The 20,641-nt window shown below is 35.6% G+C and overlaps 3 protein-coding genes across 3 annotated transcripts; 1 reads left to right on the top strand and 2 right to left on the bottom strand.

Moving 5' to 3' along the window:
* The first annotated feature begins 3,864 nt into the window (after window positions 1–3,864).
* Window positions 3,865–4,678, top strand: LOC133298898 (peamaclein-like). Its single transcript, XM_061498285.1, has 2 exons — window positions 3,865–4,077; window positions 4,241–4,678. Exons 1-2 carry the CDS (start codon window positions 3,996–3,998, stop codon window positions 4,423–4,425), a joined length of 267 nt encoding a protein of 88 aa, XP_061354269.1. The 5' UTR covers window positions 3,865–3,995; the 3' UTR covers window positions 4,426–4,678.
* Window positions 4,679–7,424: 2,746 nt separating this feature from the next.
* Window positions 7,425–10,185, bottom strand: LOC133298899 (pumilio homolog 15-like). Its single transcript, XM_061498286.1, has 5 exons — window positions 9,311–10,185; window positions 9,012–9,174; window positions 8,308–8,510; window positions 7,963–8,212; window positions 7,425–7,544 (listed from the first exon to the last, which is right to left on the bottom strand). Exons 1-5 carry the CDS (start codon window positions 10,183–10,185, stop codon window positions 7,425–7,427), a joined length of 1,611 nt encoding a protein of 536 aa, XP_061354270.1.
* A 9,103-nt stretch (window positions 10,186–19,288) lies between these two features.
* LOC133298881 (uncharacterized) lies at window positions 19,289–20,394 on the bottom strand. Its single transcript, XM_061498264.1, has 2 exons — window positions 20,333–20,394; window positions 19,289–19,943 (listed from the first exon to the last, which is right to left on the bottom strand). Exon 2 carries the CDS (start codon window positions 19,927–19,929, stop codon window positions 19,366–19,368), a length of 564 nt encoding a protein of 187 aa, XP_061354248.1. The 5' UTR covers window positions 19,930–19,943; window positions 20,333–20,394; the 3' UTR covers window positions 19,289–19,365.
* Window positions 20,395–20,641: the final 247 nt, after the last annotated feature.

Here is a 20,641-nt window from a genome sequence, read left to right as displayed (position 1 = left end):
AAATTTATTTTTCCCATAAAATATTCAGGTAAAACGTACCTTCCGTTTACTCTAGCTTCTTAGTTCACAATTCACAATTAAAAACAGCATAAAACATATCTAATAGTCGTTCCATCCTATATAATTTGCAACAAGATTGTAAGAATTTTTCTTAGGAGTACAATCAGCAACATCAATAATAGTTCCTTGAAACCATGCAAGATTGTTGGTGTGGTGAAATTGTGTGAGTGAGTTGGAAACCATGGGAGAATTTGTAAGAGGTTATGAAACCAATAGCCACCGACACCGAAAGAAAGGAGATGGCGCTGTTTTAGATGAAAAGTAGGAGTGAAAAATAAAAATAAAAATAAAAATAAAAATATTAAATATTAAATATTAAATTTAATTGACAGCTGGAAAGATGACATAATTATTTATTCATATGATATAAAATCATAAAATGAGTGGCATTAGCACTGCCACTGAGTGCCCGGTACTGTATATAAGACCGAAGGGCGTTTGGTACGCGGGATTTTGAGGGATTCCCGGGAAATTGAATTTTTCTAAATTTTAAATTTTCAGATATTATCGTAAACTGAATGCAAAAATCATATTTTTGAAAATCGAGATTCCCGGACAAATAAAAATTTCTCTTGTACCAAACGCCCCCAAGGCTTTAATTCCGAATAGTCTGTATTATAGGGTATTTATTTGGACCGAAACTATCCATTCAGGTCATCTGCTGCAGGCTGGGCCAAATGTGAGTCAGCCCACAATAAGACGAATATAATTCATGCTAACTCAGCTCCGTATCTAATAGAAAGTACATACTTACGCTTTAGCTGACATTATAAGAATTAAAAAAACAAAAAATTTCCACAGGCAATAAAAAATCACCGCAAACCAAAGGGCAGTTTTATTTCTATTCTTAAAAATAATCTTTTTGTTTTAAAAATAAAAAATTATTTGAAAATAAAAAATTAAAATCACAATGACATATAATTAAATAGGTGACTAATTTTTTTTTTATTCTTATGTCTTGTCATGCACTTTATTTATTTCTCGTTAACCTCTCCTTCGACTTTACTCTATGTTAAACTCGATATTTTGGGCTTTCTGAAAAGGTATCATATTAACAAATTGGTTAAGTATAGTCCGAACCTGCAGAGTAATTGCTTCAACCGGATTCTTGAAAATAAAGTAAAAAAATCACTTTAAACTAAATTGGGCTTGATCCACTTACCCAATGATTCTAATAATTTACTATGTTATAGATCTTTAAGTTAGTTTCACGTAAGTTCAAACCGCACTCGATTTGAAGCACACTAGCTCAAGTTATAAATTTTTTTACGAAAAGATGTTGAAACCAGCAGTGGGCTGACGGTGCCAACTTGGTGCCAGAAGCACCGTGCCATTGATCCGCTTCTATTATACGGCGCTAGGAGTGCCAGTTTGGGGCTAGAATTGTCAAGAACCTTCAAGCCATTGTTTTCTGGCGCTAAGCCACTAATAGCGCCACTACGACGCCAGGAGCACCATAAACAGGGACAAGACACTAAATTTTAATGTTCAAACTCCCAAATTGAGCTTAACCACTTCTCAATTGGAAAACTCCAATACTTAACGTAATAAACACATTTCATACCTGATTTATGCATGGTCCAATATCCATTACTCCTACTCAAGAATCTAAAGCTTAATCAAATGGTTAATTAATACAATCTATACAACTCTTAGCCATTTCAAGGCTCTCATTCAATGGTTCATCCATGAAATTCATAATTAAGTTGAAATTCTTCGTCATTGTCATTTTTTGGATTCATTAGTCTCGTTAGAGATATATAAACCATTAAAGAGGCTTTCACTTATCAACTTAAATTTTTAGGTTAAATTGGTTCTTTACATGTTATCAAAACTTCGGTATCTCGGATTCGATCATTGCCCGCCCTCATTTTCTTTGGGAAATTTCTTTAACAAGTCTTGATACATATTAATTATACGACTCTAATAACAATTTTATTTCATAATTAACAATATTCGCATGTTTGATATTTTATATCAGATAAACATCTTATGTGCCAAATTTGTATTAAGAGCGTCACACAACTAAAAGACATGTATTTATATGTGAAAATATTTTTAAATTTTATTATGCATTGTTATGCATACCAATTTCATCGTTAAAATTGATCAAGCACATTTATTTTTTTGACCTTTTAACTTTAAACAATATGCAATTCTTCAATAAATTATCTTGGCCATAAATATGGCGACTACATGAGAACTTGGAAGGGCCAAGATTCTTGGTGGGGTTACTCGATCCGAAGCTAAAACAACTCAAAGCATGCTATAAACATGGCAGAATGGCAATATCAATAACCAATGGAATCTGTAAATATATACTTTTCTTTATATAATTAGATGATAATCTCCTAGCGATGGAGATTTATTGGATATAATTCATACTTCGCATTCAGATGAAGATTCTTGTTGGCGAAACCCAGAAAAAAATCAACAGAGTCTCAAGTTTATTATATTTTATTTCTCTTTTCTAATAGTTTGGGCTTTGACTCATAAATGGTTACTATTGTTTAAAGTTTCTAAGCCTATTTATATTCTCATTATACGCTTAGTGCTTTGTAATAAGTAGGGGTGGTAAATGAAGGAGGAGCCTTTGACCCGGCTAGTGAAGGCTGAGCTTACATGTCTAAAATTAGTTGTTGAAACCAGGCTTGGATTTGTATAAAAGCTCGTTTAATAAAAAGACTTCAAGCTCCAATTCAAAAGCCCGGCCTTAGAGTCTTTTAGGTTGGCCTATTATATTAACTTTTATTTTTATTTTATATTTTTTATACTACTCATAATAGCCCTCTATCCTCAACCCATTTCACCCTATTTTATTGGTGAAACAGACTTTTTGAATGATTTTGTTTATATTATGTTGTTTGGATATACATTAAATTTATGATTCTTTGTGGAATTATTAATGTTCTTGATCGTATATTTTATTTGGATAAATTTTTGTTGTTTTATTTTTTTTAACAGGCAAAATTAGGCTCTTTTTTTTGGTAAACAAGTCATGCCACATGCTGATAATTATATTCATAGCATGTCACAGACTAGGTCAGACTGACACATTTAAACAGAAGCTTAATCTTTTAAGATCAAAGCCTAACTTGATCCGTTAACACCTCTAATAATGAGTACCATGAAGAAAATATGGTGAAATATTGATCGACATAGTTCATATTAAGTGAACCAAGATAAATTTGTGTCACCTTTCTTTCTTGCCTTATCTCCATTCTGTTTTACAATCATATGTGTGTGATTGTTCAGTCCCAATAAGATTTGCATGATCAAATGAGCTGCTTTGCCTATTTCTCTCTCCCACCATCTTCATTGTTGGTTGAGATAAATAAAATAGGTATGTAATCTAATATTAAAAAATAAAATAAGTGAAATAGGTTCAAAAAAGATATTATAATACATATAATATCTTATATCATGATTTCAAACACATACCTTGACTCACAACACAAATGTCAATGTGAGTTCATGTTTAAGAAACAAATTTTTTAGACAATAATTACTAAAAAAACTTAATTGAAATAATTTGTAACTTTAAAATAAGATAATCTAAATACATTTTAAAGGCTAGAGATTTATAAAGCCAAAAGGAACAACGCGGCTTTGGCACAATCTACCAATGCCAAAATTACTGGCCAGCTGTCTCTAGCTTGCAATATTGATGATAAGTAATTAAAAGGAACTGAGGAGCAATAAATTCACACTAACATCCTCCGAATCTTTCACCTACCCTTCGTTTGCTACTATAAATAACCTCCTTATCTGGCTCACACTTCCACAACACAACCTGCTTGAGAGTTCTTAGTATTTCCAGTGATCAGTGCCTCTCTACATCTAATTTATCTCCATTCCCTTCTTCACAATCACTATTTCTTCTTAATTAGCATATACTCCTGATCCTGTTCTTTATTCTAGTCTGTGAAAGTAAGATGAAGCTCGTGTTTGCAAATGTGCTACTTGTGTGCCTTGTCCTCAGCACCTCTTTGTTGGAAGTCTCAATGGCTGGCTCTGGTAGTTTTCCTATCTCGCTCGCTAGCTATCACTGCATATATTTTGTTTCAATTAATAGTACTGTATATATATATATACATATATATTCGATCGATATGCTTCTTGATTTGTTATATATATATATATACTAACTGATGAAATTCCCTGTGGGGGATGGATTTAGCTTTCTGTGACTCCAAGTGTGCACAGAGGTGCTCCAAAGCGGGTTTTCAGGACAGATGCTTGAGGTTCTGCGGGATCTGCTGCGAAAAGTGCAAGTGCGTTCCTTCTGGGACTTACGGGAACAAGGACGAGTGTCCTTGCTACAGGGACTTGAAGAACTCCAAAGGCAGGAGCAAATGCCCTTAATTAATTCATACATTCCTATATATCCTATCTATCTGTGCATCACACTCTAAATCTTCTATTCCACAAAACTGGCATGTATATCTCCAGGCTTATGAGATATTAATCCGCCATGGATCCTAATTCCTAGCTAGCTGATTAAGTTTTCACAGCAGTTTAGATTACTATTTATGAAGTCCTTTATCATGTTTTATGTATACATATATAGAAATTTGATCACGGGAATTGAATGTAGGTGTGAAGCGAAGGGGAATAATTCGGCGTTATCTTTAAGCTTTATATGGAGAATGTCTTAATTATGCCTGTGATAAATAAAGATCCTTAATTATGGCGGGACCCATTTATACGGACAAAGTGATAAATTAATTTTAAATTACCTTTCTATCTGCTGTTAAAAGGCATCCCTTAATAAAGATCCCTTCTCGTGACCAAAGTGGATTCAGATGGTGATTTTAATAAGGAATATATAACCTCATGATGAGAAGAATATAACAGCAGATACGTATAAATAAATGAATCATAAAATTAATTTTAATTTCTTAATTTTGTTTAAAAAAATATATGTGATAAATTTTTAAGTTTTAGCTTTAAATTCTTTCAAGTTAATAATGCGTGTTTTTCAATATTAACCTTTTTTTTTCTCTTTTAACTTATTATATCTAATTAATTACACATATGATAATTATAATTTAAATATTAATTAAAGTAAAAAATATTCATATAACTTTATGTAAAAATATTAACATGATAATAATTGTAGGTTTAAATTAATTAGAGGTGATAATTTGGGTTAACTTTACATAAATACATTCAATACGAATATGGCACGAATTTAAAAATTAGTCAAAACTTTTAATATGAACACCCCACTTATTTTGTGGTTGACATGACGTGAATAACTCATCAACCTTAAAATGTTGTTGGGAAGAGAATCATATAAGTGGAAGAGAACTCAATGACTTAAGAGCCTAATTATGATGTTGAGTTCATAGCTTAGCCCTTATGACGATAAATCTCCTCCTACCATGGGCTCCCCCCATGACCCAACATTGGTATCAGATAAAATGATTGATGAGCCTACGTGCTCTGAGTATTTGGGGATGGTAGTAGTTAGTGTTCGGGTTTGTCAGCCTTCCAAACTCATGATGAGTGGAGCTAAGCCTTGATGTAACCCATAAATACTTGAAGCAGCCTCCACTTGAGGGGGAGCGGATCCGGGTCTAGGACTCACACTTAGGGGGAGAATGTTGGGATTAGAATCCAAGTGAGTAATGAAATCTCACATTGGCTAGAAATTTGCTAAGTGAGGACAATACAAGTGAAATGACCCATGAACCAATGCCTCATGGTTTTGAATTGAGATATGATATCGAAGCCCATTAATTATATTGTTGAGTTCATATATTAGCCCTTATGATGGTAGATCTCCTCCTACAATGGGCTCCCCCGTGACCCAACAAGTGTGTGACTTATTATGAGGGTTAACACGACGGGATATAAATAATTTATCAATCTCAAAGTGTATCGTTTATTATGCGAGTTTGTGTTGAAATTCTTATACAACAGTTGGTACTACACGACATGAATAATCTGTAAAAAGATTAATACAAGTCAATTTTGTATTTGCTATTTGACACACGATACGATATAATTTTTTTGAAAACATATCTACCCAAACACAAATTTTCATATGTGTTCATATAATGTCAACGGGTTGAAAATTGTCACCTCTAAAATTGATAATATAAAAATATTTGGATAGTATTTCAATACAATGCATGCACAGTGGTAATAGTGTATTAGTGTGTAATATGTTAGGGCCACGCTGAGCGACGTGCAAACGGTGAGTGGAGTCTAGACTGAGACGGGGTTGCGGAAAAGTTTTTTTTTATTATAATATATTGCTTGTTATAAATATTTTATATGACATTACCCATGGACATTTCTTTGGTTGTTTTCTGGTCAAGTTTTCAGGCAGGGAAGAGTTTTTGGACACTTCAATTAATATTCCGCTACTGCGCCGGTACCAACAACAGGTCTTTATTTTAAGTTTGAGAAGAGATCATTTATCTTATGCATAAGGACTTCCTTTCTTTACCAGGCAGAGCATATGAATTATTTTTTTAAATCAGAGCATGTCTTGAAGCACTAAATCCCACAAAAAAAATTTAGGTGACAATTGTCTAATTTTTGCGAAGGCACATCCTTGGGTGATTATGAAACAGTTTTGAATATCCTTGAACTACATGGCGATGCTCCAGGTCAAAAAATCAATTTTAAACAATTTTCAGCCTTGTAGTATTCAAGCGATAGCATTTTCGGAAAAGTACTTGGGCTTACCCTTGAAGGTTGGAAGATCAAATAATTACACCTTTCAATCCTTAAAAGACAGGGTGTTGAAGGAATCAGCCGGGAAGAAAAGCTCCCTTCTAAGGGAGGAAAATACGTGTACCACAAAATTCCAAGACCACACCAATAGAATGTGAACTCATCAAGAGCTTCCGATCTAATTCGCCAGTATTCGTGAGGTGAAACCCAAAGTGTCGAGTCAAGGGGGGTATATAAACTTTAATGCGAAGATAAAATGTCATCAAAAGTTATGCAACAAAAGAACATATGGAACAAGAGCCGCTTAAAATATATCCTCATGATAAGTTTATTGGACCCATAGTACAAATAATAATAAACAGTAAGTTAGAGTCACAAGAATAGACATGTAGATAATCACAGTTTGTATCACCAGCTTTAGCTCCCTTATCGAGGATCATGTATGTGTAGTTAATACAGCTGAGGATTGTCCTCTCTAGTAAAATCTAAATTGTTCCCGTAGCAAGTACTTCCATCCTATCCAAGAGACAAAAAATCGAAGGAAACTAATACCAGCCACACACAAACTAACACTACCAAAGGCATCAATATTGTTATGAGAGTAATGGGAATACGGAAAAAGGGAAACTAGATACAGGTATTAAAAATCTTTTGTGCAACATAGAAATGCATGCTTACATAGGCCGTATTTTCTCCCTGTCAAACCTAGCAAGCAACTTCTTGCCAAAGCGGTTGCTGCGCATCATTGGAGCATTTAATTGGACCAGCTTCAGCAGGGCATTCCTAATGGCACCCTGTTTTTAAGAAATAGATAGAAAAACCAAGTTATCACACGATGACTGTAACCGAGGCTTCTAGAGCCACTCCAAATATCAAAAGGAGGAAGACAGCTAATAAAATATTGGTTAGTTACCAGAATTATTTACATATGATACTCGGCATATTCCAAGAGAAACCACTTGATACAGAATAGTTTCAACAAAGCAATCGTCAACGAGAGAAAAGGAAAAAATCAGGTTGCTTAGTATATTTATTTTGCCAAAAAAAAAATTCCACAAGTTAAGAGAGTCAAACCATTGCAATTCAACCTTTAGTAAGTAACCAAGACTCCAACTTCCTAGACTACACTGACTACGAAAAATTAGAAATGTAAAGTAATGCACAAACATTAAGATTAAAAAAACTTAAAAGTGTTAAACTAACATTGGATACCAACAGTGCAGATTTGATCACATAGTTTCCAAATGGATCCACGAGAAGCATTGCAACGTTTGGATTGCAGAGCAACTCCAAAATAATACGTTTTGAATGTTGTTCTCCGGAATATAAAAAGAATCTCTCCACTACATTACTCCCAAATTTATTGCAGGCAAGAGATAAAAATTGTCCCTCAAGCTGTATCAGTAGACATTCTGTAACCCCTAGTATTTGCAGAGACAATAAATGTTGCAAAACATAGTTGCTGCCAGATGAAAAAACAAAATACAGAAGATAAAGTAATTATAATTAACTACATTGGATAGAAAGGAAAAGAATTGACACTTGGTGAAAACAAACCCGTAATCGTTATGTGCTAGGAATGAAGCATCTACTATGATATTTGCAATCATCTTATTTTTGGTTTCTCCCTGAGCAAGGTTAATACATTGCTGCAGCACACAACAACCAGTCTTATCTATTGCCATCCCAAAACAGTCGTTTGCCACCACATTTAGAAGATCCTGTGATGAAAGTCTACTTTCAGAATTTCCCAAACAAGACTAAAACAAAATCTTTATTCATTTACGTTAAAAACAAAACTATAGCCGAAGAAAGGAAAACATTAAAAAAAATTGACAAAATAAAAGTAGGGTGAAGCTAAGTCTGTTAAACAGTAATGTATGGTATCTCAACAATAGACTTAATTAAGACCTATCCAGGGGAAAATAAACTTAATTAAGAATTAGATATTATAATTATTTTCATGACAGCAAATCAAGAAAATACTTGGACATGAAGTAGAAAAATCTGTATTTCCAAATGGAAAAAGCTCCAGTTTGAACTCACCTTACCATGAATCATTCTTAAAATAATTTTAAATCTCTGATTCCTCAACTAACTAGCCTTAGCATCAAACACAATTTGAACGCGCATTTTCAAAGTTGCTTAGTTGTAAAACGTTGGAATGGAAATGAGTTGAGCTTGGATTGTCTCGGTAGTTGACTAGTATTGAACGTGTGATCTCAAACAAAATACATTACAAAATCATGAACATAAATTACCTTATTATCTTCTGATGAGAAATGTTTGAGACAATGCAGAATCACACGATGACCATTTGCATCCTTAGCCAATGTAACAACACCGAGGCATAGAGCTGACATAATTAAAGCTCGTTGCTCCTGGGTTGCAACATGCTCTAATAATGTCTCCACTGATCGGGTTCTGGAAGAAAAAAGAAAAACACCATATTACATATTAATATAAAAGTAAAGACCCGAATTAGCACAATTAGAACTTAGACACGAAGCTAAAGGAGTCAAACAAAGATTCTTTAAAAGTGAATAGCCAAAATCTATACCCATACGGGCTAAGACATAATCTGACTAACTGAAAACGATGCTCTGTCACCATTAAAATGATCTGATTCAGCTGTTCTTCACTGCAGATTTCCACCATCTTCTGAAAAACACAATTCCCAAAGGGATCGACCATCAACTCAGTGACATGATTTATCAGCTCCAAAAAGATGAAAGAAACCTCCTCTGCTGTCAAGCTTTTAATCGTTTCAAGCACAATCCTACATCCATGTTGATCCTTAGCTAGTGACAGAACCCTCCCCCGCAAATCATTGAAACAACGTGGATGCCATCCATTATTCACATCAAACCCCGGAATGTTCGACCTGTAACGCAAGTGGGATTTTTGTTGCAAATTGTCCCCACCCCCATTCGAAAGTGGCACACTCGAAAAAGGCTCAGAAACAAGAAACCTGTCATTGCTGGAAGAGGAACCGTTGGCACTAAATGTTGGAAAAGTACTGGACCTAAATCTGTTCGAGCTTCCACTATCTCTGTCACACCCTACCCAATAATTCTGCCATAGCATTGCGTCACGATCAATAGCAGCACCGCTGATGTTGTTCCACCCATGAATTTGCCCAACATTGGAGCATCGATAAGGGTGAAACCCATGGCCATAAGAAGAAGAAATTCCTACAGCGCTATTAATATGATCAGAAGATCGATTATCACCAACAAAATCAAAAGGTTGGTCACTGAAGGGAGAGACACGGAGAAGAGCAAAAGCGTCTTCTAATGATTGATTCTTGTGAGGGGGGTTTTGGTTTTCCGACAAAGAGTGAGAAAAGATATAGGGTTGAGGAACCAAAGACGATGAAGAACGATACCGGCCATCATCATCAGCATTCAACATAGATGATGGTATCGACGACATCCCTAGTAGCAAAGGAAAAACGGCGACGATCGAGGGTAAAGCAACAAGGGGGTTTGGGGTAAGGGTTCAGAGGATTAAGCTATAAGGGATTTTTATTTATTAATTATTAATTAATTATGATTAGTAAATACATAAATAAATAAATAAATAATAGCGGAATTAGGGTAATAAATGGATGAGGAGGAAAAGAGAAAGAAGCGGAGTGAAAGAGGAGGTTGTGTGTGCCTCAGCTGGAGTGATAGTACGGAGAATCTTCTATATGACCACCATTCTGCATGCAATTTATAGTAAGTTTACGACTTTACGTGCAGAATCCCAAGTGGACGAGAAAAATAAGAGAGAGAGTGAGTGAAAGAGAGAGAAAGAGACTCTGTGTTGTGTGCTTCCTCGGCGTATGCATGTGAATGTCCTGTCACCTTATATAGGGTTAATCCTCGATTCGTGTCACTTTCAGCCCAAGTGCCTGTGGGCTTCCTTTCAAGTTTCGGTCAACACCCTCATAGACTCCCAGTCTCCCACTACAAAATTTTATCTCTTCTGGGGAAAATTTCAAAAAAAAAAAAAAAAAAACTAAAATTCATATTTATATTTTTAGCATACTTTCACCAATTAAATTAACAGGCGATTTCGTTATAAAATGTAATTAACTTTGTAACATCCCAAGAGCTGGCAAGGGCAGGGAGTGATCGCCGGTGCGAAAGGGCACGGACAATGAGCGGCTCATGCCAAATCTTGCAGCTTGGGGGTTCATGAATGAATCGAATCAACACTCGAAAGAGAGGGATTCCAGAGACTGTGCTGGTATGGGATGGTACAGTTAGGAATGGTTTATAAGAATTAATTGGTACTACCTATACTAACAAGATGCATCTACTTTTCGTTAGCCCAGATTGGAAGAACTCCACAGTTAAGCGTGCTTGACTTGGAGCAATTCTGGGATGGGTGACCTCTTGGGAAGTTCTCCCGGGAAGTGTGCGAGTGAGGACAAAGCACACTGAAAAGTCTCGTGTTAGTGTGTGGGGACAGTCATTGATTCTTGCAAGTTGTCAGGCGTTACAAACTTCCCATACACGTTGTCAGTAAGTTAATTCACTTAAGTTCACGTTTTATACTTAACAGTTCAAAGTTTTTATATACTAAGTTAACGTTTTATACTTCCCATATTTGTTTTATATACTCTTATTAAAAATAATAATTTTTATTGAATTTGATATAAGAAGACCTCTTCTTCACCCCAAAAGTTTAATATATCAAGAAAATAATAAATTCATACACAGGGTGTATTGGTGCATTTGTAAGTAGATATATTTAATTTTGTGATGACTAGGATATTCTAACATTAATTCAATGACTTGGATTTCAAATTATATATTTTTTATTGGTGTTCTGGACCAGTATGATGAGCCTCAAGATTGGACACGTGATCCAATCCAATTATATTCTCAATCGTATGTGAAATTCTCTATAAAAGAAGATTTTATATGATATGTACACAATTTAAAATCTTAATCTCCTGATTATTATTGGACACACATCACTTCCTTTGACTTTCAGTTTCCTCATAGTGCAAAATAATATGTGATAACTTACGGTTAGATATCAAATCCAATAGTCATCTCTAATCCTTTGGGATCAAACAATTGGTAAGTTGTATATACTTTTATTCTGAATTTTATTGATGTTGTAAGTTTACCTTGGCCTTCAAAAGAGAATAGCCTAGTGTACCAAAGAAAAAGAAGAGAATAGCTTCTATTTACATAAACGTCTTTTTTAAATAATAATAATAAAAAAAGAGCGGTATTTCGAATCGATAACACGATCTAATGGCCCATGCAATTGGCACAAAATCCATCTTGTTACTATTTTTAAATAAGTTGGCACCTCCAAACTCTACACATACCTTACTCACGATCGCGACAATGCACAGAATTACACATAAGCAAGGTTCTCGATCGTGCCCCACAATCACACACATTCCAACATAGTGAATATTTTGGATATTTATTTTCCTTATTTAATTGATTGAAAATGAATATTATATCTCTCTCCCTTTATTAATATTGATCCACATTTGTATGGTTATGATTTACTGACCGGATCCGTATGTCAAGTGACTTGACATCCGATTAAACCACATATATGTATGGACTTGTCTACTCTTATGTAATATGAGAGATCATATATCTTATGCTAAGACACAAAATGGTGAAGCCCACCACTAAAAGAGAGAGACAGAGAAAATAGCAGCACAACAATCGAAGGGTCTATGACATAATATACAAGTCTTTTACAGCATGAAATTTGTATTTTCCTATATATATATATATATATATATATATATATATATATATATATATATATATATGAGGGATCTTTTGACTTCGGTATAAAACCTAGAAGTCTTACTCCTCGTCTCAACCGTTGATTTTCGTTAATTTAACGATTGTTATTTATTTGAAATTAATAGTTAATTAATTAATATAACTTAATAAATTATAATCGTTAGATATAAACGGAAATCAACGATTAAGATGAGAAGTAATATTCCTTAGTCTTACATCAAAGTCAAAAGATCCCCTCATATATACATTAATATTATTGTGAGTTCGTATATATGGTTTTTTATTTATGCTGAGTGAAAATTGTGTGTATATATATATATATATATTTTTTTTAAATAAATAATTTTTTTAGATTATACTAATTATATTTGGTGAAATTAATGAAGAATAAATACTTGGGTAATTAAAATAAAATAAAAAACATTGCTCTTGGGGTCCATCTATTTGGTATTGGCATCTGAGAGTCAAAGATGGGAACATCTAACTGATTCACAATTGTAGAAATCAAATTGATCAAACAGCATTAGCAAAAATAACAGTGCAGTTTGTAGAATGTAAAACAGGAGAAGTAATTGCTTGGTCAAAGTATTGATTGAAAAGGAAATGCTGACTAAGACTGCTACTATCTGATATTCCTGGCATACGCATGGAAATCACAAGGAAACTTCTTCGTTCTTCCTTTATGCATATGCCACCATAGCTAGCTCCTAGATTTCTCTTGCATCTATTTTCCTCTTCTATTTTTGGCTGAAGCAGAAGGTTTGCAATAAAATATGTATTATTACATTGTAGTTGCAATTACGCGTAAAATATTCAAGAACGGTCAAACAAGGCTGATATGATAGGTCATAGCTCTCGAAACGCGGAATAAACTTTTCCTCCTATCGGAAAAAAATAAGGTAAGTGTGTGTGGTGTTAAACGTATAAAGTTGTGTCATTTTAAGAGAGAGAAAGAGATAGATAAAGAAGGAGAGAGAGTTGAAAAAAAAAGTGTGGATCCCACCTCTTTGTGAGAGTGAAAAAATACAAGTTGTGTCATTTAAAAGAATAAACACTTTTCCCAAAAAAAAATATGCATATCATAAACCTAGTACATTTGATGTCTAAACGGTTTTTTTTTTTTTTTTTCTTTTGGAAGCCGAGATTTGTGACTTAAAAAAAATATATTATTTTTTACTTAGAGGTATTTTTTAGATATTACTTCTAACGTACAATAACTCTGAATTTAAAAAAAAAAAAAACTGTAAAAAAAACAATACATTAAAAAAAAATTATTAAAAAAACTCATTCAAAACTTTAAAAAGCATAATTTCTTGAGAGCGAAAAAAGTCAGTCAAATCAAAGTAGGCAATATGCTACACATGGAAGAAACTTTTCCAACAACACCCCCGGAATAAATAAAAACTATTGCATAAACATAGTGCAATCAAGTTAAGTACAGAGTAAACATCATTTTTAGTCTTTGTCAATATCTACGAAGTCCTTTTTAGTCCCTGGCAATAAAAAATGACCAAAGTGGTCCCTGAAATTACAAAAAAAGGGTCATGTTAGTCTTTATGTCAACTCCCAAATATGTAGAGTGGCCCTTTTCTTGTACTTTCAGGGACCAATTTGGTCTTTTTTTATTGCGAGGGACTGAAAAGGACTTCGTAGATATTGTCAGGGACTAAAAAGGGTGTTTACTCTTAAGTATACTACACCAAACACATAATTACTTATGGTAATTAACAAATAAGTAACACCATTATGGTATTTAACTTAAATAAACCAAGTTTATGAAAATCCTTGATGATCGGAAAATGGAAAATGAAGGAAGAGCATTTATTAACTTTTAAGTTTTAATGAACCCAACCTTTTACTTGAAAATTGATTAGTCCAAGAGATGTTGAGCTTGACCATACACGGTTGAACTTAGTCCAGTTGATATATCAGGTGAATCGCAGCGGGATATGTGTCTAGGGATGAATGTACTAATTCTTGTAATCTTTGTTTGGAAGGGACAGAGAGAGAAAATACCTGCAAAATACTTTGATGCTCAAATTAATATTATATCATTGAACTTAAGTAATAATAGAGAAGATGATCATATACATGAGTTTTGAGTCTTCTTTATACAGCAACAGCATGATGTGCTTATGTCGTCTTAATATGGTGGTATTCAATCTAATTGGTAGGTTCAAGTGGCATCTGCAGCTTATACTGTTACAATTGTGTATGTACAGGATGACATATATGTAGGATGGATGTGTTTGTTACAATTGTGTATTTACAGGATGACATATATGTAGGATAGATGTGTTTCTTTACCCGTTAAGTCTTTATTATTGAGTCGCTTGGATTGTAAAATGAGTTGAATCATTTGTCCCGCTAAGTTTGGATTCAGAAAAATAAAAAATAAAAAGTTAAATAAAATATTTTCACACGATGTTTCTTTCTTTAGCTGAAATTCCCCAAAAAAATTATCAATTTTCAGAACATTTAAACCTTCTCCTAATTTAGAGAACTTTGGATAATTTAAGGGGGGGAAAGGAAAACGAAACTCATTACTTACCCTCGAATATATACTTCCCCTTCATTCCCAGGCTTTTTGACCCTTTTGCCCCTAATTAAATAATTAATAACCAATTTGCCCCTCCCCCAGAACTATCCACCATCCTGCCCCCATTTAGTCGATTAAGTTGCACTTTTAATCGACTAAATGGGCTAAACTCAGAAATTATGAAACGCGAATTTTAGTCGACTAAAAACTCACCTTAATCGACTAAATTGTTTGCACTTTTAGTCGACTAAGAACATTATTTAGTCGACTAAAGATCGCGAAAAACCCTATATCCAGACCTCTCTTGGTCTCATTTTCATTATATTCGAAATCAAAACTCCTCTCTTGGTCTCTTTCTCTTGTTTGTCAGCTGTGAACCTTCCAATCACCCTTCCATTTCATCCCATCACCTCTAAGGCATAGTAATTGTGAAATCATTGTCATTTTCCTTTATTTCTCAATTGTTTTCCCCAAATCCGAACCCTAACCCCTAAAATCTGATTCCTACCCCCAAAATTCGTGTGAAAGATGAGCTCAAGTCCAAACATGTATGTTACCATGATTTACTATGATGGAAAGCATAATGAAGGCCCCAACGGTGTTCAATTTGAAGGAAAAACGAAAATGTTGAAAATCAAACGGGGCACTACGTACAATGAGCTGAAGGGGAGGATTCACCAAAAATTGGGGCTACACGGCAGCCATGGCGTTCAACGGATGATCGCCAGGGTAGAGTCTACAGTTGGTAAGGATGCTATATTCTACATTGGTAATGATATATGTGACGATGAAGATGTGGACTGTGTCATAGATGCAATTGCGGACCAAAAATTTCAAAACTTTATTGAGATATATGTTGAAATAGACTGTGGTCAATCTTCATCTGCACCTGTGCATGGAAGAAGTCAAAGTCAAGAAGACAGAGTGGTCGGTTTATCTGCACCTGCACCTGTCTTAAGTCAGATACCACTGAGGGAAATAGACGAGGATGAGGATGAGCATGACGAGGATATGGACAGTGAAGACGATGGTGAACCCGAGAGTGTTATTCCGCTGGGTGACACCTCAGATACGGACGTAGAGGGGAATTTTGACGCTGATACTAGTTTAGGAAACTTGAGTTCCCAGGTTATGCCACCGCTCCGTGTTGACCCTGTTAGCAGTGGTAAGATTGTAAATTACAGTTTTAATTTTGCATATATATATATATATTTGTGTTTTCTTTCGTACTGACGGATAAGTTTAAATTTGGACGTAGGTTCTGAGATTGAGCCATTTTGGAACGACAGCCCACACTATTCGTTCATTAATTGGGCTCACCCTAATGATGAGACGGAGATATTGTATGGCGACGATGACATCCACGGTGGCTGGCATTTAGGGGATCCATTATATTTGTACCAGGAGTTTCGAACTAAATCTGAAATGCAACATGCAGTCAAATTATATTGTATGAAGTCTCATCGTACTGCTGTGGTGGCAAAAAGTGATGACCATAGATTTGTGATGAAGTGTCGACACCATAATGATGGTTGTCCCTGGTACGTGCGGGCTATGTTGCCCAAGAATGGAAATAGTTGGGTTGTTAGTAAGTGGGGTAAAAAACACACTTGCCTAAACCAAGGCCTTACTCGGGACCATAGACAGCTGGATTCTGATGTAATCTGTGCAGCCATTATAAGTATGTATTACATTCATTTTTGTTTATGGTTTAATTTTTCGGTATATTTATTGATTGTGTTGACTTCGAATTTTGTATAGGTATGTTAAAAGAAGATCCATCCACGAAACCAGTTCTTATTCAGGAGAGGGTACAAAGTTTGTATGGATACAACATATCTTATAGGAAGGCTTGGAAGGCTAAAATGAAGGCCATTGTGAAGTTGTTTGGGGACTGGGAAAAATCATATGCCATCTTACCTGGTTGGCTGACCTACATGACACAGATAAATCCTGGTTCTGTGTTCAAGATTGATACGGATCAGTGTTGTGACGAACGACGAGTCTACACCGATAAGGCTGTCTTTCGCAGGGTATTTTGGACTTTTCACCAGTGCATTGAGGCTTTCAAATATTGTAAACCCATAATCCAAATTGATGGCACGCACCTGTACGGGAAATACAAAGGTACCCTCTTGATTGCTACGTCACAGGATGGTGATGGATTCATTCTGCCTATTGCGTTTGCCATTGTTCCACCGGGTGAGAGATTGGATGATTGGTTGTGGTTTCTTAGCCAGATGTGTTTCCATGTCACACGTAGGCATGGTATATGTCTAATATCCGATCGTCACCCCAGCATCATCAGGGCTGTGAAGGATCATGCCGGTTGGCAGCCTCCATTTGCGTATCACGTGTTTTGTCTTCGTCACATTGGAAGCAACTTCAACACTAAGTTTAGGGACGTGGAACTGAAGAAAACGCTGATGAAACTAGGTAACCTATTTACATGAATGTGTACATGTTGTATGTAATGTTGTTTATGTATAACTCATTGCAATTTGGGTTCATTTTTTGCAGGTTACATGTGTTCGAAGATTCACTTTGATTTAAGATTTCAAGAATTTGTCGACAGTAACCCACAAGTAGCCTCATGGATAGATCAAATTCCCAAAGAGAAATGGTGCAGGTCTTATGATGAGGAGGGCCGAAGGTTTGGTCATATGACGACTAACCTATCTGAGTGTATCAATAAGGTCCTACGGGGTGCACGTAATTTGCCAGTAACGGCATTGGTCAAGATGACGCAAAGTAGACTTGTAGAGTATTTTGTGAAGAGGCGTGAAAAGATCCAAAAAGTAAAGGACAAAGGCTGGAGAATTGCAAAAAAGGTTGAGGACTTCTTACAAAAGAATGATCAGTTAACTGTCAGTCTCTGTGTCCGTGTTTTTGATAGAGACTTGCAGTTGTTTGAAGTTGAGGATGCCTACAATCAATCTACGCATGATGCCGGCGACATTATGAGGGTTGACTTGTTAAATCGTAAATGTCAATGTGGACGGTTCACAGCTAGACGATTTCCTTGCAGTCATGTGCTAGCGGTGTGCAAGGTTGAAAAATTGAACCACTATGACTATGTCGATCCTGTGTTCTCAATTACACAAATTGAGAAGGTCTATGCTGCACATTGGTTTCCAATGGGTAATGAGTTGTTGATCCCAGAAATAGATGGTCCAACTATTATCCCAAATGCATCTTTGGTTCGTGCACAAGGTAGACCGAAGTCTTCAAGGATACAAAATGAAATGGATTGGGTCGAGTCCCAACCCACAAGCAGTCAAACTAGATGTAGCACCTGCAAGCAAATTGGTCACAATAAACGTACATGTCCTATGAGGATTAATCCTAGCTGAACCAATGTTGTGCATGTATTTAAGGTCTTTTGTAAGAGTTCATGTAATTCTGTTATGAATTTTGATGTTACTTTGTGTTACTGTATAACTCATTATGTAATTTGACATTTCATTTCTAAGTCCATTATCTAACATTGGTCCATATTGATAGATTGAAACTCATAACTAATACTAATATTACCAAAAAATGAAATCACCAAGTTTCGGGGAGCGTAAACAAACGGTTTGGGGTAATACGTACCCAATCGCATACGAATCCTGTACAATACTATTTTGTACCTGAAAGTGTGTTCCCCAAGTCATTATATGCGTGTACATTGATATTCGATCGGTTCCGTGCCAAAAAATACGTGCAAAACAGAATAGGGTGTCAAAACCAGTTATTTAGTCGAGCAACCTGTACTGGTTTAGTCGACTAAACTGTGTAGTCCACTAAACCAGTACAGGTTGCTCGACTAAATAACTGGTTTTGACACCCCATTCTGTTTTGCACGCATTTTTTTGGCACGGAACCGATCGAATATCAATGTACACGTATATAATGACTTGGGGAACACACTTTCAGGTACAAAATAGTATTGTACAGGTTATAAACCACGAATGTACATGTACTGCATAAATACTCCAAATTAGGGTATCCGAAACTTGTGTTCTTCTTTTAACTCTGTTAAGGTCACTTGTTCTGAATTTCATTGGACATTTTAGACCCGTTGGACTGTGATTAGACACAAATTGAAAACAAGAAGGTAAAAGATATTTGTTCCTTCATTTGGTAAATAAGAAAACAACAATAATTACGTAAACGGTTCACAACATGATGGGAACATCAAATAGTTCATTTCATAACCATAATATTACATAAACTACAAATGTCAAATAGGAAGACCGAAGTCAATTACATAACAACATACACTACAAACGTAAAATAGAAACATAAACCCTAAATCTAATCCTCCTCGGACGCCGTCTCCTCGTCATCCTCATCTGACACATCAGCCCCCTGCCCTGCAACATCCTCAATCTGCTGTCCTCGTCCAAGCTCTAGACGAGCAAGCCTATCTTCAACACCCTTGAACCGTCCCTGTATATGTCTAAATCTTTCATTTCCCTTCTGCACGTCCCTGTATATGTCCACCCCGCAGACCCTAGACCTCAGCTCACCCTGATGGTAGCTGAGGTTATGGTAGAAGGCCCGTACATGCAGCTCAGAATATGAGCACGACAGTTCAGCCAAGGTCCTAAGATGTGATTCCTCCAACCACCTCACAATGTTAAAACCTTCTTGTTCAAAAAGGGCTGTATCAAGTGATTTGGCCCCACAAATCGGTCGGTTAACAAAGTCACGAACAAAAGATTCATGAACCACCGGGTCATTCTCGAACAAGTATCCGAATGGGAGGTCGACAGCAGCGGGGTCTTCCTCTTGTGGCCTTGACGAAGACGGACGGTCTTGTCGTAGCTTCTGTCGTCTCTCATTTCCAGTGCTAGACGATCTTCTACGGCCAGCCATGGGAACAACTGTACCTACAATGCAAGTGGAAACAAAAATCAATGAACAATAACAATATCAAAAAATTTAAAATTCAATATAAAAAACAAAACCTAATCCTAAAATAAAACAGAAATCAGAAACCCTAACCCTAACCCTAAACACAAAAACCCACTCCTTGCCCTAACACTACAACCCAAACAAAACAGCAACATAAACCCTAACCCTAACCCTAACCCTAACCCTAACATAACCCTAACCCTAAGCCTAAGGCACCACATCAACCCTAACCCTCACCATCACAACAAACTTAGCACCCTACCCCTAACCTAAATCCACAAAACCGCAAACAGAAATCAAATGCATGAAGAAAACAAAAAAAAAAAACTAAACTTAAAACCAAATGCAAGTCAGAATACGTTACCTAAATGTCGATTTCGCAAGTGTGAACCAAGGAAGCTTCAATCGCACCTTCAAGGGTTGAGATTCGGACTTGGTTGGAGAGGGGACGGAATGGAGTGATTTAGTCGATTAGGGTTTGAAAATAACCCCCTTTGCGAAATGGGGGAGTTTTTAAAAAACCTGATCTGCGACATTTAGTCGACTAAATAATGTTCTTAGTCGACTAAAAGTGCAAACAATTTAGTCGATTAAGGTGAGTTTTTAGTCGACTAAAATTCGCGTTTCATAATTTCTGAGTTTAGCCCATTTAGTCGATTAAAAGTGCAACTTA

The sequence above is a fragment of the Gastrolobium bilobum genome, unplaced genomic scaffold (genome assembly GCF_033153095.1).
Source record: "Gastrolobium bilobum isolate Gb01-03AN ecotype WA unplaced genomic scaffold, APGP_CSIRO_Gbil_v1 utg46590, whole genome shotgun sequence".
In the NCBI taxonomy this organism is placed as follows: domain Eukaryota; kingdom Viridiplantae; phylum Streptophyta; class Magnoliopsida; order Fabales; family Fabaceae; genus Gastrolobium; species Gastrolobium bilobum.
Note: the sequence above shows the minus strand (reverse complement) of the source record. Positions and strands in the feature narration are given on the sequence as shown.

What these genes read in the sequence shown, in the direction of transcription:
- LOC133298898 (XM_061498285.1), top strand. Translation starts at nt 3,996, where the DNA reads ATGAAGCTCGTGTTTGCAAATGTGCTACTTGTGTGCCTTGTCCTCAGC. An exon ending in AGTCTCAATGGCTGGCTCTG is followed by an intron (nt 4,078 to 4,240) that starts GTAGTTTTCCTA and finishes GGATGGATTTAG; the next exon opens with CTTTCTGTGACTCCAAGTGT.
- LOC133298881 (XM_061498264.1), bottom strand. Translation starts at nt 19,929, where the DNA reads ATGGCTGGCCGTAGAAGATCGTCTAGCACTGGAAATGAGAGACGACAG.
- LOC133298899 (XM_061498286.1), bottom strand. Translation starts at nt 10,185, where the DNA reads ATGTCGTCGATACCATCATCTATGTTGAATGCTGATGATGATGGCCGG. An exon ending in CTAGCACATAACGATTACGG is followed by an intron (nt 8,213 to 8,307) that starts GTTTGTTTTCAC and finishes TTCATCTGGCAG; the next exon opens with CAACTATGTTTTGCAACATT. An exon ending in TGATCAAATCTGCACTGTTG is followed by an intron (nt 7,545 to 7,962) that starts GTATCCAATGTT and finishes TCTTAAAAACAG; the next exon opens with GGTGCCATTAGGAATGCCCT.